The following is an 18,592-nucleotide window of genomic DNA, read 5'->3' as shown; positions in this document are numbered from 1 at the left end:
TATACTAGTTATCAAAGTTGTAGTCTGCTAATGCAGCCATCTATCAATGACCGGTTGCGTCTAGTTTTTCCCTGGTAAGAACATACGTTAATGGGTTGTTGTCTGTCATAACTTGATGCCTATTAAGAAATCGGCAAATTTTCAGTCACAACCCATTTCAGTGCAAGGAACTTTAACTTATGACCAAAATAGTTTCTCTTTGTTTGACTGAGCACTCTGTTAGCACAAGGAATAACTTTCTTGTGTCCAAAGCGGTTCCAAGTTCGTGTATTCTGTCTATAGGAAGTTCACAGGGTTGATTACAGTCCGGATGTATAATGACTGGTTTATTTGCTTTACATTCCCTTTAACAATGTCAAAAGCTCTTTGATCTAATTCTTTACAGTTCCATTCGATTTGGGTTTTTTTATTTCTTTTCTCATTTATTTTTCTATAGTGGGTTGGCATTACGTTATTCAATGTTCGAGCAATCTTTGAGAAATATATATTTAATTTGCTGTAATATCCAACAAACATCAAAAACTGTCGCACTTTTTCTGGACAGGTGCTTTAGGTGGTGGTCATGTAACTACTTTATTCGTCTCTGCTGGGTGTGGTTCTATTTCTGTTTTAGATAAGATAGAACCAACATATTTGCTACGTTCCACGAACAAAGAACATTCACCATGAACAAATTTGTATCCCGCTTCTCAGATTCACTGGAAGACATGCTGTAATCTATCTATATGTTCCTCGTATGCATTGGGAAAAAAGATGACATGAACATGATAGATCAAGCCAAATTTTCATGTAAAGGTGTCAAAGTATCTCTTCTGTCCTTCATCCGCTGATAACCTGCTGGACTGTTGAACAACCCAAAATGGCGTACGATTAAATTCGTAAAATACAAGCGGGCCAACGGCAAACACAGTGCGTTCTTTGTGCCTCTACTCAATCGCTATCCCATTTTTCTTTTCGATGGTCGGTTGTTCACTCCGGCTTCGTCAACCAATAAAAACTGACTGTAATGAAATAGCCAAGTCTTGAAAGTGACATGAAACACCAAAAATCAATATATCTATCTGTCTATTTATCTATCTCTTTCTGATGATAACCGCTTTTCATGTCGATGACACTGAAGTAATTATTTCTCCCCAATGAATCTTGGAAGGGCCTAATAGTCTTTTCTTGTACACTGGTTCAGTTGACGAAAATCAATACACATTCGCAGTTTTCCTTTTTGTTACATAAAAAAAAAGTTTGAAGACCATGGCGAATATGATTTCCTTAGAACTCAAGCTATAAGTTATTGTTGAAGATAATATTTGACCTCTTGTAGCATGTACATTTTTATGGATATGCCGTAGTACCAAACTACTTCGGTTCTACGTAGTTGACATTATTATATTGATATACTCTGGGACTATCTTATCTAACGTTACACTATGTTACTCGAATGAATTTTATATAATAAATACAATATCAAATGATAAAAAAATTCACGCCTACCATATTTGACGTTATTTTAGTTTTGTGCAACTAAAATAACATGCAAAAGATGCACCTCATTTTCTTCCGTGACGGTGCGTGGTCCGTCTGTTTATAAAATTTCTTTTATTGCATAAATCTAAAGTATAATATAAATGGCTCCTTAAGCACGATTGTTTCTGTCTGTAGATAATGGTTAGTCTAAAATTGAGAGATTGTACTGTCTCGATTCATACAGAATAAACAAAGACATGGGATCAACATCATTAAAGCAGCAACCATAATGAATACAAGTTAATCATAATATTCGTCATTCGGTCTTAAATGACGGATAAGCGCCAGGACCGTATGGCTAATAAGAATCTACATAAGCTGTGAATGGGAATGAATGCAAGAGACGACAAAATATGTTGGCGTGCATTGTATATGTCGTAGTGACGATGTTAAATAAAGGCTATGTATTTCTAGACAACTAAACTAGATCATAATGTTGTAAAGAAATAGACATTACCTTTGTATATACTATAAGGAAAGTGTAGTTTTCATTCTCTTGTGATGTCAGTTACGTAATCATAAGAACAGTTACAAAATGCCAGCTTGCAAGTATGTGATGTTAGCAGTTTTATCCTAATCCTTTCATAAGAAGTTCACTACTTTCGTCACCTGTATTTGGTTAACTGTTCAATTAAGGCCTTGACAATTTACATGTACTATGTTACGTACCTTAAATTGTTGTGTTTAACAGTTGAAATTTTTTGTCCGTATCAGAAAGAATTTTTATGTATGTGTTTTTTACACAGCTTTGAGGTTTTATTATGATTTGGATAACTTATGTCAAAGCCATGGCAAAGATTTTTTTAGTTTTGTCATCGAATATGTGAATGTGACTGAGTGCACGTATTAAGTAATGTTTTTCAGAAGTAAGTGAAGTAATAACATAACGTTATTGCTTATATATTATTAATTAAGGAGTTACCTATTTGTGTAATATGGATATTCATTCTTAGCTATATCATTATGCTGATGAGGTGAGTAGAAGTTTGTATCGCAAGTAGTAAATGGCGTCAAATACAAATGTTACACAACTGTGCGGTTATGTTTTTGCTCAATAACTCTTAGTTTAATCTTCGGTCATGACTTGTGGTAAAATCGTGAGTTGTATCGATTGAGACAAAATCTCAACAATGACTTGGAATGGTTTCAAATGAGACTAGTGTATTGTCTAGTAAAAAAGCAATCACATTGGTGACCCATCGTGTTCTCTCCAATCAATTGTGTTAATTCAATTTGAAAAAAATTGCATGTACCATCCATTATATGAGACATTTCCGTTGTCATAAAATTTGGGTAATTATACGTGCATTTTTTTGTTGAAACAAATCTCTGAAGTAAATGTTTGTCACTGTCTAATCCTAGCCGTTTTATTTGCATATCAATTTTAAATGCACATGTGACATGTGACAAATTTGTAAAGATGGTGTGCTAACCTATACCTAACTCAGCAAATTACAGGAACAACATACTGTAGCTCATATATACAAAATGCAAAATACCTCAATCTGCTGGACTTTATTTGTGTTGAAGTGCATATCAATTTGTTGGTGTATAAACCTGTATGTCGACAGACCGAAACACATCTGTTTATTATCTGGTGAATAGGCAATCTCAATGGTGACCCATGTGTAGCCCCTAAATGGTTTTAACATCAAAAGACATACATCAATCAAAAAGTAATAATCAACATAAAGTTACATCATGACGCGTATAACTGCACAAAGATCAATATTTCAGTACGTGCAGTTTCAGATTTTTGTCATGGATTACATGCAGACTATCTAAATTCGATGATAACTGTTCCACTATGATTTTGTTTCCAAAAGCAAACTCAATTATGTGGTTTCAACACCAATGATACTCATGGCGTTGGTGATTTTTTTTCTTGGCAAAGATGAAAAACAGAGGTTTGATTGGATGTTGACAGAGTCTAATGCACATACAAATTGTTCACTGCATTTGAGTTCCTGATAGAATCTACTTCAAACATGCTTTGCAGGGACATTCAGTGTATACGGCGTACCACGAGCTCAATCTGTCCAGAAGTTCCTGGTGCATGAATTTTGCCACAGAATTTTAAAGTAGACATATTGATATGTCTATGTTTATGTGGTAGATATATTGACAATGTCGTCACCATTTTTGGATTAGTGTATACTGAAGGTAAATTGTTTTCCTTTTGTATGTATACGACACCTAGGGTTAAGTGCTCATTTGCAGAGTTAAGATAACAATCGATTATATGCATAGAACATACAACGCCGTCTTGTTTCGACGCATGAAGGATTACAAAAAAATCGACTACTGGTTAAAGCTTCTTTTTATATGAACTCTGCAGGACTGGTCATTTCCAATTGGAGATCATCTTCTTGACAAAAAATTGCTTTGCTTTTCTGAAATATATTACTGAAAAGTAGCTGTGTTGCACCATTTTTTTGTTAGAAGTTTGAATTGAACTAGATATTAAAGGAGCTTATGTCTACCCTTTGTGGTTTATATAATTTAGAAGCTGGTTTAAATAATAAAGGAGCTAATATTTACCCTTTGTTTCATAGTTATTACCCAAAAGTTTATTCTTTATTCTTTATCCTTCGTTGGTTTTCTTTTTGTTTTGTTTTTGATTTTCTTAATGTATTTTTGTTTTTGTTTTTGCTTGTTTTTTTTATTCTCATTGTTTTGTGACATTTGATGTATCTTTTCTTATCATTTTGAACTTGTGATCATTCTGTAAACCTTTTATGTTTACCAAAACATCATGCCTCATTTGCATTAGCTGCCGTGTTTGTAGCTTTGATATCTTGCTTGTCTCAGAAAAGTAATACGAACTTAGAATTATATGTCTTATTAAAAGCCATACACGATACAAGATATGTTATCATGACAATCCTAAGCAAAATAATCAGTATTACAACAAACTAAATATAAAATCATTATACAATGCAATGATCTACAATTACAACTGTAAAGAACACACTGTAACTTAGACCAGATCAGTTATGAACCTGTGAATTACAATAATAATAATAATTATTATTATTATTATTATCATCATCATCATCATCATTAGTAGCTGCTGTAGGATCTCAATGATATTACTAATTCATATCATTAACCTAATTGATTTGTTTTATCATCTATTTATTTCTTTATAAGAAGAGCATATCAAAAGTAAATGAACCTTGTGTGTTTTCCTCTACTCCTGTATCTACTTGTTTCAATTTTCAATGACAGGGTCATCATTATGAAATTTAGATAATAACCGTTTTTACTCCCTATTTCCAATGATGAGACAAGATTCATAATTAAAATTGAATATAAATGTTCTATGTATTCTCGAATTGTGATAACAGTTTGATTTTTTTTTCTTCCATTACTAAATAAGTAAAATTTCCAGATTTTTATGAATTTGAGATAAGGTTTTGTTTAATTTGAAGAAGACTCCTAACTTTTGTATGAAGTTTTTTTAATACTGTTTATAAGTTTTTAATTTCTTTATTAAGATAATTGCCTATATTATTTGTTAGATTACTATATAAGAAAAAATAACCTTAGATTTCAGATCCATATAGTAAAGGTATGATTGAAACTATGCAATAATGTTTTGATTAGGAGAGGCATGTGTGAAAATATTTCTCAACTTAAAAAAAGAATCCTGTCTTTGTTAATGAACTCTTGTTTTGCTGCAGAAAACACACCAGAAGCTGTAAATACCACGCCTACGTATTTTACTGCTGTACATTTTCGATATCATTTGCATATTTTATTTGACACTTTTTTCTACCAGCTTGGTTAAAACTAAAACTTTTATTTTCTTTACATTCACGGTCCTTTCCTATTCATTTATGTATCATGTCTACATTATATGCAGATGAAGCGCCATAAAACGTTTTAAAGGACCATAACATTTTTCAGGAAACCTTGAAATTAAATAGCTGAAAATGGACACACACGAAAAAAAACTTCCTATTCCCGTAAAGTTGTTGTTATGTTTACACAGGGAGTTTTTTTAAAGGGGGCATAATTTAAGAAAAAGGAATATACACCATATGAAAATAAAATTGGACGATTTCATGCTAAACAATTATGTATTTCCTAATCAAAAGGAGGCATGGGCCCTCTACGCCGTCCCCCTTTTCCCCTCTGAATCCGTCACTCGTTTTACACATTGTTTCCTTGTGTGGTGGAAAAGATTGTTTACATGTGATGATTAAATATGTATCTAAGTTATCATTTTTACGCATATTATGTTTTTGTTTGGACTAATATACTGACATTGTAATATAGTCCCCAGTTTTGATGAAACATTATTATCTGATAATTAAATAAGTCACGGTAAAGTTGCTTATTGCAAACATAATAGGGAAATTGTGGCAATTTGCACTCGAAAAGTGGACACTTAAAAAATAACATATTACCCGCATATTTTTTTTTTTAATTCGTATTGTTATTTTTTTGACGCCCATCTCATAGATAAATTGTTTCATTTGGAAAAGGTCGTTGTTCGCCGATTACCTTTCTTAAATCAACAAATAATGTGAAATGAAATTGGTGCCCTAAATTAATACAGAGCTGTTATTGGGTTAGCGTTTTAAATGTCTATCTTGCCTAGAAGACGCAGTGAGTCACGTATACCGGTAGTTCTCTTCACACAGGATCGGGGCGAGTTGTTTGGTACGAACTACCGATAAAATATTTTTAGTAGTCGAAATTTGATATTTTTGTGTATTTTATTTTTTACATCCGTAACAGTTTTTTTCTGTTTTTTTTTTTTAAGTTCAGTGTAACACTCAGTAAATTGTCAAATTGTAACCTGATTACATTGTTCCGTTGGAGGCCGATAGTTCGATAGAAATACTCGGACAAAGCAACAAGTTAGGATTTTTTTTTTCGAAAGCCTAGAAAGTAGAAATGAATGGGATATAATGATCATATATTCAAAAGATGTTGAAAAGAATTGAATATTTAAGTCGTCTAGGGTAAATATTTTCTCGTTGAAGGGCTTAAACATGAATTTTACTCAAAAATGTATCATCTGTTTATTTATCAATATGTATATATAACTTATAAGAGAAAGGCGGAAGATACCAAAGGGTTACCCAAAACTCATCATGCAGTCGAAGACAAACTGAAAATGCTATGACAAAACACAAAAACGATGAAAAGACAAACAACAGTTTACAAAACACAACATAGAAAACTAAAGACTGTGTAAAACGAACCATACCAAAAACCGGGCGTGATCTTAGTTGCTCCGGAATGGTAAGCAGATCATGCACCACACAAGGCACCTAGCTGTCGTGCAAAATTTAAAAAAAGGGATACGCATGGAAAACTGTTTTATTTTTTGTTTATTTTAACGTGCCAGAATAGAAATAGTCACAATCGTAAATATAAATAAATGTATAATTGTCAATATCATTGCATTAAACACATTCTAAATACTCACAATGGTCAATAAAACAATACTTCGACTTTTTTTTTTGTATAATACTTCCATAACTTATGGTACACCAACTGACACTAAGCGTTATTATGAACTTCGAAACTTGTCTCAAATAATAGCATATTTGTTCGGTATAAGCCAAATTGTTTGAATTAAGTAAATATATTACTGATTTGATATCATCATCTTTAATCAAATTTTGGAAAATACTTAACTTCTCTCGAAGGTTTTTATATAGAGGACAATATAAAAGAAAGTGCACTTCATCTTCTACTTCATCTCCGCAAGATATGTTAAAAAAAGTTTTGGATTTACTGTATCTTCCAGTTTCAATTGCAAGTGAATGTGCTCTAATTCTTATTAATGTGAGAAGTGATCTCTCATATTTTGGTATTTCAAAGCTTATGTAAGCTATGAGTCAAATGATGAGCAAATTTTACTATCATGAAAATCTGAGTTTATCTGTGTTATTAGATTTAAAATGCTCAGGTTGATTTAATATCTTGCATTTATAAAAGTTTTTTTTAGTAAATCATCAAACACAGTATATTATACTTGAAGTGAATCCAAATTAAGTAACTTTTTTAGTTTATATAATGATTTCAGCCAGCAAGAGCTCTTCTGCGAATACAATTTTTTTTTATCTTCTATGAATGCATATTTTAATACAACCCCCAAGGATGACTGGGGAATAGAAATATGGTCAGCATTGGTCTTCCTCCGACCGGCGGTAAAACCCTCGCTAAAGTGGGGCGTCCGTTTGGCTGTGCGGGATGTACAAGTTCGCAGTCACGTCCGGTCAGAATGGGGACGTTAAATCCGATGCCTCGTGTAAAGAGAGTGCCACGATCTTTGCACGTTAAGAACCCTTGCAACAACTCTTTGAGGGGTCCGTGGGTGGCCTGTTGCAAGGCTAAATTTCTGATGTTAAATAGGGTAGGACTAAGGCTATCCCCATGTTTGACCCCCCAAATTCGCCTGGAATGATTCACTTATGAAACCATCTGTTTTACAACAGTATAATGTATTGCTATACATATGTTTTATCAAGTCATAAAATTTGCCACCTTTTCCCTTTTTTAGCAATTGAGGCAGTAATGCCTTCCTTACAACACAGTCAAATGCCTTTTTATTAAAATTTCATTACAAGTAAATGGGTAATCCAGAGAACAATGGGTGTTTTTCGTGTTTTCAAGTTCGCCCGAAAATTTAAGTTTTAAATCTGAGTTTAACAAAGATTTGTAGAGTCCCGCCCATTCCTGCTTTGATATAGGACTGGGTGCCTGTTGATTTGTTATTTTTAAGACTGTTTATTGATTTCCGAAAGTACTTTGAGTCTTTATAGTCTAGACTATTAGTTTGACATATACAAGTCCTTTAAAACTCTGCTTTTAACCTCGTTCTTTTGCTTATTATAATGTTTTACACAATTCGAAAAAGTTTGACGAAGGTATACATTATTGTTGTCTTTTTGTAATCTTGTATCAAGAGACCTTTTTTCTTTCCTCAGTAAAGGACAATTGTTAGACATCCAAAATTTAGCTTTAGCTCTGATGATATGATTGTCCTTTTCTCGAATTAAAAAAAGAATGTTTACAATCATAAAACATTATCTGGCCTTTATTGTCCTGATGGATGTCTCAGTATAGTGGCAGTGGTGGGTGAAAGGATTTTAGACGGCGGGGCCCGGCGGGTATCATTAGTAAAAAAGTATTACGGAGTAAACTTGAATGAGACAAGAGTGCAACAAAGAAAATCATAAAAAATAAACACATTGTATGCAGGTAGTCATAGGCCTAAAATGGTGCAACATGATGAACGCCCACAACTCTGAAAACTCTTATATAGACAACAGTAATCACACGCTGTAAATCATAATTAAACTGTGGAATAAAAAATTAAATATCAACACCGAATTATAAAGAAAAATAAGACCAGTGACAATCACTGAGGAGGTTCCAAATTTAGTTGTTGCACAGAAACATCTAACATCTTTTTTATTATACGTGAACAAACAGATGGCATATACTATTAGTCAATGAAACCGTAAGCCAACGAAACAAAAAATACATCTAGAGGTCGACATACGGTCTTAAAAAATACAATTGTCAGGTGTTTATACATACATATATCATGCTATAAACTTGGTCCTTCCTAGTCTTAAAAGTTATAATAAAACATTAAGATACATGTATAACAAAATACAACGACCGGCTAACGATTGCAATATCTCTGACTGTGGAGAGGCACCTGATCATTTTTTTTTCACAAAAAAATCTCAGATTCCAAAATTCGCCTGGAAAATAATAATAGAGGTTCAAAATAAATAAACTACTGTTATTGTAACATCTTATAGAAAATAACAAGAACACATTGAATAAGTTAGAATATTACAGGGTGTTAAATAAAAAAAATGAAATACAAAAACAAAATATTTAAAAAAAAAAAGGGAGGGTCCATTCCCCAAGTGCCTGTGATTTAGAACTAGTCATAATAGAAAATAGGTTATGCACTCATTGTGCATTATCTAAAGTTCATGATAAATATCATTTTCCACTTGAATGTCCACTCTATGCCAAGGAACGACAAAATGAAGACTACTGAAATTGGTCAATTATGTCAAAACTATTTATTGTTGTACAATTGGGGGCAATTTTATTGAGGTTCATGCTAATGAAGTCAAAACCATTTTATGCATACTTTCAAATTTTATGCAAATCAACTATGAAATAATTAAGAAACAAAGCTATTCCTTAATATAAGTTCACGTATTATTTCTATAAACATTAGTATTCTGACATCATACAAATGATTAAAATTGTACTTAAACTTTTCAATATATCTGGCACATAAAATATATTAATGATTCAAATAATACCATGTGTCAGAACATATTTTATCTTATTGCTATCTTTATCTGTATCGTTCTATCGTATTTACATCAAGGAATTGTATATTTAAATATACAATTCCTTGTTTACATGTATGAATCTAATTCCCCACATGGGCTCAAAATTGGAAATAAAATATGTTTAATGTTTAATGATAATGTTGGAACACATTCTATACCTATTATTCCTTTATCAAGGCTGACAAATGCTGTACTATGATATTCCAGAACATTTCTTCCGCTTTTAACTTATGTTATATCTGTAATATATTAGTGTAATAGTCTCATGTGATATAACTTCTAATCGATTCATTATAGTTATCTGTAAATCATCTGAAGACTATTGGTGACGAATTGCATACGGACCGAGTTCACCACAAAACCTAATGTAAATCTCGCATCACGCGAGAATAATTCAAGTTCGAGATTTTAATGACCTTCTGAAAATATGGCCTCTCCGCTCTGCAGAGTGGGATACAACGTGCTAAAAAGGGCTTTCTTGCCTTTAGCGAGGCCTTTGTCAACCACTGCCTGTCGTAGGGAAAAAGAACTGGGTCACTGGAGTATGCAATTTTCATAATTTTACCCTCAAGTCATATACGATGCTGTTGTTATAGCAAACATCCGTGATTGAAAAAGTTCCATTTCCCATACTAGCACGAATACTACAACCGGTATTTTCAGTGATCTTATGATTCATTAGTAAAGTAAATGGCCGGTTTCTATGCAAGTTATAGACTGTATCAGTAAATCGTAGCATTTTATAAACATCGTATATTTGACAAGGATCATTGTCATTGGCAATACTTTTTTTCAACTTTCAAGGTGAAAATAACCGACTAAGAAAATGCAAACAATTAAAGGAAATATACAGCGTACAACAAATAATATAAGGCTTATGCTACCTGATGAGCTCCTATGGATATTTGTGCATATTTTCCTTGCTACATTGTAATCATATTTTCTATAGAAATCAGACATTTAGGATATACAAATTTAAGGAAATAAACTCCTCAGTCAAATGTTTACAGGCAGTAAATTTGTATGCTCCTTTATCATTTTTTACAAAAATACTGAAAAGAAGAAAACCTTTCTTGTATTTTCACAAGAGTCTTGAAGAGATTTTGTAGCGGTAACTTGATCACCACCATGTAATTTGTTGTTGCAGCTTTTTTCTATAACTGGTACAATTAGTTTCAGGCCAAGTAAAAATGTATGTGTAGTTCAAGTTACATCCTTAAAAAAGATGAGGTCGGTAGGTCAGATTTTTTTTTTTTTTTGATTAGCTAGGGTCGGTCAGGAAACTGGAACCACACAAATATTTTTATTTGGCCTCATGTTCAATGATCAAATGCCCCCATTACTGGCATTAGGCACAAGTCGTTTTTCTTATTTGTCCATCCTAACAATTATTTTGTAATAACCAAACTTTATTTGGGAAAATTTTAATGAGTTAGAACACCTTGAGCTGGTCAATTATACAACAAGCAGTATCATCCCTTATACTAATTCTACTACCAACTTCATGCAGAGTTTTGGTCAGTTAAACTGCTATGATTATTTGTCTGACCAAAAGTCAGTCAAACCAAAGTTTTCAGGGAAAGTCAGATATCTTAAGAATCCAGAACAAATTACCAGCTTTTCATTAAACTGGTCTGATTAAAACCCCATATCTGGTAGATGTAAACACAAAATCAATGTCTTTAAAAGAAATAAGTGTTTTCCAACATAAGATAGTTGCTATACAATATTCAAGATTTATCAAAACATTTGTAGCTAGAAAATCCATATCTAAACATATTTGTATTTTTGCTACTGAACACAGGATGTCTCATTATTGATTACAGGACACCTAGTCTGGGGAATTTCCAAAATTTGTCTGCCAGATAGTATAATTGAAGGACTTGTCCTACAGTTTAGCGCATTCTGTAAAGTCTACCTTTGGGATTCTAAGTTTGGAGCAGTTTACTGATATGGCTGTCCTCAAAATCCCTTATGGCCTTAAAAACCATCTAGTAAATTTGATTTTATTGCTAAAAGTATTGCTACGTAAATGAGTTGGCATAATGCTGGTTGCTAACATGAAAGCCAGGCAACACTGTACACCTCAGGCTTATTAAAATGTCAATTGCTGCATATTTTTGAGTACATGGAAATATACACTGCAAAAAGAGAAATCTGAATCACTGTTCTTTGAGAGTACCTTTCTTCCCTGTTAAATCTGCTAGCGTGTACATGTACATTTCTGTGAAGCTGAATTCAACATCATTAGTTTATTGTCACCTGACAAACCCTACTTTTGCCAAGGATTTAGTTTAATTTCTTGACAAAAAATCCCTGTATGCAAAGAAAAAATAGATGGTTCCATGGCACAAGACTAGACATGATAATTTTGTAGTATGCATGTATTGTTTGAATTTAGAGTAAAACTTGTGTGATATTATGGTATTTAAAGAATTTATTCTTGAAATCTTCTTGTGCAATTAAGACCTGTTCATTGAAACCAGCTGTGGTTGAAAATTAAAATAGAAGTAAATAATAAAACGAAAAAATAAGTCATTGGTTATTGTTTAACCTTTTTATGCACGTTTTTTTTTTCAAATGTTACTGCAATTATGTATATTTCAACACTCAGGAAATAAAAGACTACATTTCAATCTTCAGTTTGCACTGTAACAGTCACACCAGTATACCAGTAATATTTTATCATCACTGGTATTTTTTGTTTCTGTGTACATGTGGAAGAACATTTTTTTATCACAAGTTCTTTGATCATACATTTTCCAGGACAGTTATCTCTTTAATGTATTCTCAGTTTTTGAGGAAGATAGCTCTTTGATTTGAAATCTGTAGGTTATGAAAACTTAGTCCAGGGTATCCTAGATCAAGTTTTGTTACCGTAATCGTGCTTGTATAGTTCGCACTGGTACATTGACCGCACCCCCCTTCTCACCACGATATTTCAGTTAAAAAAAGCTTTTTGTAACTGTTAGATAATGTCTAATGAAACTCTGCTAAATTTTAAATCGTGTGTTGTCGTTTGCGGAATTTTTTCCAAACCTGTTTTCCATCATCAAATAGAAGTTGAAACTGCTTGTAAATGTTTCTAGAACACTTCACAAGTTTTAAATCAGTCAAAATCACACAAAAAACAATTTAGAAACTTGTGTATGTTTATACCAGAAGTTTGAATAGCATGTGTAAAAGAAAATAAATACGGTAAGAGTGTACGGAAAATCCATACTTAATACATGTAATAGATATCACTAGAATACGACTTTGAAAGTAAAACAGTTCCATCCTTGTGTAAAATAATGTTTAATATATCTATCACCTTAATGTTTGAAGGATCTTAAGCTAAAACAAAACACATGCGTCAGTATGAAACACCAAAACGGAACGAATAACTGATTACGTTTTGTAGTTTATACATCGTAAGCTGGTTTAATGTTGACTTGTATACTTTTTTCGTTCAGTTAAATTCAAGCAGATTTCAGTTTATTTTAAGCAATGCAGTGAAAAGAAACGAGAAGTTTGTAGTGAAGCATTTAATTTTTAAATTTATCAGTATATATTTGATATTGAATAAAATTAACATAGGTTAGAACTAGTCGTTTTGAAAATGATAAGAGCGCCCTCTACAATATCAATAACAAACATGGCGGAATGTAAACAAACCACCTCATGAAATCAAATTTATACTCTTATTTCTTGCTTATCGTACCCTTTAGTCCGCACCCCTGTCTTGCAGGTTCAATTTTGGAGAATAAAACCACGAACTATACAAGCCTTTATTCGGTATGCACAATTCTGTTAACTGCTAGAACATTGAGAAATGTATTTTATTTGTCGAGTTTTTGTCAAAAACATCAGAACTTCAGATTTGTTTAATCATATTGTTTTATGACAATCTGTCATTGTGTCATTGATATTCTTTATTATAACCAAAATTAGCCAAATTTTATTTCAGTGTAGTGTTATTCATTTGTTATATGTATTTTATTTAAATTATAATTTTGTGTTATTATATAATTTATTTGCTCTGCATTCATTGTTAAGACTCAAGAGTACAGTCAGAGTGTTCTGTTGAATGCTGATATTAAAATCCACTTTGTGTTAATTTTCTATTACAGGCAAAAAGGAAAAAAAGATAGCAGATACAATAGGAGTAGATGATAGTATAAAAATTGTTGAAGGAGCAGAAAAATTTGACCTTATTGGTAGTGCTGCAGGGATTGATGTAAGTAAATGATATCAAAAATGCTTAGAGAACACAAAAAAGTTTACTGTGTAGCACTGAATGATTTCAGCCAAAATGTTAATGAAATCAACACTGAATTGGTTTTACAAACATGATTAATTTTAAAATGTACAGGTTTAGCAGGGCAGACACTACTTCAGAATCATAGGGAGAAGTGACTTCTCTTTTTGAAACTGAAAACCAAATTCTGTTAATGCGTGTTCAATGCCAGGGTTTGAAATTAGCAGTCACCCCTTTTTGATGTGGGCTCATAAATATGTAATTTTGTTAGCGAGTGCTAAAAATCGCATGATATCGAGTGTAAGTTTATGGAAACTCGTATGTTAACACAACTGGGATCCGCTCAGATGAACAATAATCTGCCGAAAACCGGCTTAAAAACAGTTGGTCTTTTTCGAAGCCTGGAATCCTAGCTCACTTTATGACTGACGCAAAGCGAAGGTTGGATCCCTGCGTAATATATTAAGTATTCCTTCGGAATATACAAATAACAACCGGGTACCAGTCTAGGGCCAGGATCACCTGATCACAGGCTCTGTTTTCACAACTTGATTTCATTTACGCATGCATGTGTCAAACTCTTATGGCTGTTTTGTTTTGTGGGCATGTTATGGTTCCGAACTTTGTTGTAGAAATGATTTGGTCTGATACATGACCACTGAGGTTATATTCATCTCAGTTTAACGTAATTTACCTTTCCAAATCAATTGTCAAACATTGTTTCTTTTTGTGAATTTTCCTTCGTTCGCCATTGAAATAAATACAAATCATGGATTGGATAAGTACATGTACAAACTATGAACGAAATCCGTATTCTTACGATAATAACTACAGACACAGGAAGTACACAGCTGACAGAAAAATAATGATCACAAAAAGTACAAAATATGCATTCCACACCCATAAAGAGACATTTGGTTGGATCCCCATAATTAAATGTATATATTTCAATGCAAATGCATAGTTTCAATTTATTGATTTACAATGATTTAAGTTGCTTAAATTTGTAAAATTTAAATATCTTCTATATAGTTCAATTCAATTCAAATCTTTTTTGTCATTACACTACATTTCATAGCATGTGACACAACATAACAAAATGAAAACAAACCATATCAACAAGATCATTTATATACATTATGAAAGTAAATATTTCAAGAGTCCCCAGTCCTCAGTTCTATAGACTGTTTTTAAAAGGAAAATTAGGTGTCCCAAAATGAGAATCATAATTTCCATAAATTTTGTTGGAGCATTAAGATTTACTGTGGGCCCCAAAATCTATTTTACTAGGGGCCCACATGGCGCCTTGAAAAGAAATAAAGTTTAAACCCTGAATGCATATTTTTCATTTTGGGTATCATTATCTTCTGTCAGTTGTGCCATTTGTGTGTCTGTAGTTATTATCATAAGAATACAAATTTTGGTTAAAGTTGGTTAGCATCCGATCGGTGCCATGTTTGTATAAATATTTCAATGTCGGACAAAGAAAAATTTACCAAAATAAAATTATGTTTGACAAGCAATTTGGAAAGGAATATAACGTATTTAATGCAATAAATGGATAACTAGAGGCAATTTTCATCACGTTCCAATGAAGTAACATAATTATTTTATGATGAGATCATACACATTTAAAAAAAAACATTATGGTGGTTCATGCTTGTGGCCTATGTCATCTGAAGCAAAGTTTAGTCAAAAGTATGTTGTCATGAAGTAAAAATGCATCAGAGCTTGTTCATTTTTGTAGTTGTCCGATTTATTTTACATATTTTTTCATGAAAGTTGACTATAATTACTGAAATAAAGCTTCATGAAATTGAACTTGAAGGGGCAATATTGACCCTTTTTGAACTTCCTCCTTTGAAGTGAGTATCTGCAAAATTATATAACCCTTAGTGGGGAAGAGTTCATTCATATATCCTTTTTTGCCATTGCTTTTTAACAAAATTTGTGAACAAAAAGTATTGTATTTGAAGATTTTTTACTGTCAGATTGGAATTCCTTGCTAGCAACTTTTCAAACACCAGACTGGTGTTAACTGCAAAGCATGTTATATTTTTAAAATTTGTGCTTTCTATAATTGAATTTAATGATTACAGGATCCATTTGAACCAGCCATGATGGAACAGGCTTTAGAATTGGGAACATTTGCTTGTCCAAATTTAGTCCCATCTACAGATGAATGGCGAATAGTTGGATGTTTATGTAAGTATCTATATGGAAGACAGATGATCTATTCTTTTCAGCTTACCAGGCTAAAAGCCAGGATGAGCTTTTACCATCACTTTGTGTCCATATGCCCTTTAACCATTTTTAATCTTTTCCTCTGAAACCACTGAACTAAATGGAACCAAACTTGGCAGCAATGTTCCTTGGAAGGTCCTTATTGTAATTTGTAATTTTGGTTCCGATTGAATAATCAGCATGACTGCCACGCAAATTATGTGTTCTGATGTAACCAATTATAGGCAACCATACTGCCTTTGCCTGTTATCTTGAAAACTATAACAGATAGAGATAAACTTTAAACACCAAGAATTTTCACCAAGACGAGATCTATAAAAAAATTAAATTAACGAAATTGTCAGTCAACTCCTTACAGAAGTTATTACCATCTTCACTGTATCATATCATGTGCCAAAAATCTTGAATGTATTGCAAAACAAAAAACATCTTGAGAAGACATAAGAAAAAAATAATAAACCGAATAAAATCAAAAGGTTATCCACCTTAAAGAGATTTCATTCATGAATTATATTTTAGTCTATAATGCTGGCGAGTGGCAATTGTTGAAGATGCACATATATATTGGTGTCTGAGCGACACAGGCTCTTTACAGCCTTAATTTTTAAAAAAGACTTAATTTTTATAACCTTGTCTCAATTAGGATGGTATTTTGTGATGGAAATGTCTGTGTGTCACACTTTTTGTCTCCTGGATAATGATAAGTACTGCTTGATAATTTTCTTTTAATTTTAGCATAATATCATGGACATTGAAATTCAGGTCAAGTTAAATTTGGTTTTTTTTTCTATTTACCATTCAAGAGTAGCCTTTTTACTTATCTTCAAATTGGGATTTTTGTTTTTTTCTCCAGATGATAATTTGAGTGCAGCTTGACAAAATCTATTTAGATTTTATTACATTGTCATAAACAATAAATAACCTGTCAGTGACAAGGTAGATTTGATGAAAAATATTTTCTTAAATATCTGGTATCTGTAAAGTTAAATTATAATAATTCTAAATACAATACTGGAAGAAAGTAAAATATGTAATTGACGATTGATTTTGCTGAAGTAATGTCCAGTGGCAAATGTTTCAAAATCTACAACTGATTGAGTATAACATTAACTCACATTTGAAGAAAGTCTTATTGATGTCATAATAACATTTTTCTATTGTTTTTACTTTTGATATATTACTTATTACAATGCATGTACAATACAAAAGTGAATAAAAGAAAACTGCAGTTCCAATATTTTTATGACAAAATTATATGTAACCATTGATACAAATAGTTTTTTAAAATTATATATATAGATGTTTATATTTGCCATCACAGCAAGAATGTTTTTATCATATACATGTGTATATGCAACAGGATGAATATTACAATAATTAAAAAATGGATTTAGTTTTTTTATAATTAAACTTAACTTCCTGCACTAGGTAGCTGATTAATTTTGACCAACTAAGCTATTTGAATCTCAATTTAATATGCCTTATTACATGGTAAGCTAGATAAATATTACAAAAGCAATATGATTTGATGTATCTTTTTCAATTACAAAACTGATGAAATTAGTAATAGTAACATTTTACAAAATTGTTGATGAAAGTTTAACCAAAGATTTCATGAATAATTTTTCGGAAACACAACAAGATTAAGCTTTTTCTTGCTCCATGACATAGCTTTTGTTTATCCATTTATCTTTCTCTACAGGTGATGAAGATGCTGTAGAAATTAAGTACACAATTCTTAACAAAGGTGAAAAGAAGCAGTGCGATTGTGGAAAATGGTTTCAATTAGTTCCTGTAGAATTGCAAGACATGTGATGTTGAATTTTGACTTAGACATTTATTTTACATGCATTTGATATCCAATTTAATAAAACAGCAGGAAGACTATTTTAATTGAAATATGAAAAGAAGTTGAAAAATTGTAATAATTAAAAGATGGTTGACTAGAAAAATGTTATTTGTGTGAGTAAAGAAATGACTGTGTTATGTTATTTTACTTTACAATGGGGGAAACTTATAAAGGGCATTCATGATTTTTTTGTGTGCAAAATTCCCCAAAAGAATCTTAATATATCACGAATGAGTAGTAAAACTCTCATTTTAAATCCAACCACCTGGATGGTGTGGTAGTGTGTTAGCTGAAGGAGGTTGTGGGTTTGATCCCTGGCTTGGTCAAACCCAAGACCGAAAAAAATGATATTTGCTGATTCTCTGCTAAACACACAGCATTTAG

General features: G+C 32.1%; 1 protein-coding gene across 1 annotated transcript; it reads left to right on the top strand.

The window, feature by feature from the left end:
• The first annotated feature begins 10,249 nt into the window (after positions 1 to 10,249).
• On the top strand, positions 10,250 to 18,343 carry LOC127734327 (cytochrome c oxidase subunit 5B, mitochondrial-like). The gene is made up of 4 exons (XM_052244169.1): positions 10,250 to 10,417; positions 13,988 to 14,094; positions 16,215 to 16,320; positions 18,062 to 18,343. The coding sequence occupies exons 1-4, from the start codon at positions 10,303 to 10,305 to the stop codon at positions 18,172 to 18,174; spliced, it is 441 nt and encodes a 146-aa protein (XP_052100129.1). The 5' UTR covers positions 10,250 to 10,302; the 3' UTR covers positions 18,175 to 18,343.
• Positions 18,344 to 18,592: the final 249 nt, after the last annotated feature.

This window comes from Mytilus californianus, unplaced genomic scaffold (genome assembly GCF_021869535.1).
Source record: "Mytilus californianus isolate M0D057914Y unplaced genomic scaffold, xbMytCali1.0.p SCAF_1, whole genome shotgun sequence".
NCBI classification, from domain to species: domain Eukaryota; kingdom Metazoa; phylum Mollusca; class Bivalvia; order Mytilida; family Mytilidae; genus Mytilus; species Mytilus californianus.
This window is presented reverse-complemented; position numbering and strand designations above follow the sequence as displayed.

Coding starts and splice junctions, on each gene's coding strand:
- LOC127734327 (XM_052244169.1), top strand. CDS start 10,303: ATGGCCTCTCCGCTCTGCAGAGTGGGATACAACGTGCTAAAAAGGGCT. Junction 10,418..13,987: donor AAAAGAACTGGGTCACTGGA/GTATGCAATTTT, acceptor TTTCTATTACAG/GCAAAAAGGAAAAAAAGATA. Junction 14,095..16,214: donor GTAGTGCTGCAGGGATTGAT/GTAAGTAAATGA, acceptor TAATGATTACAG/GATCCATTTGAACCAGCCAT.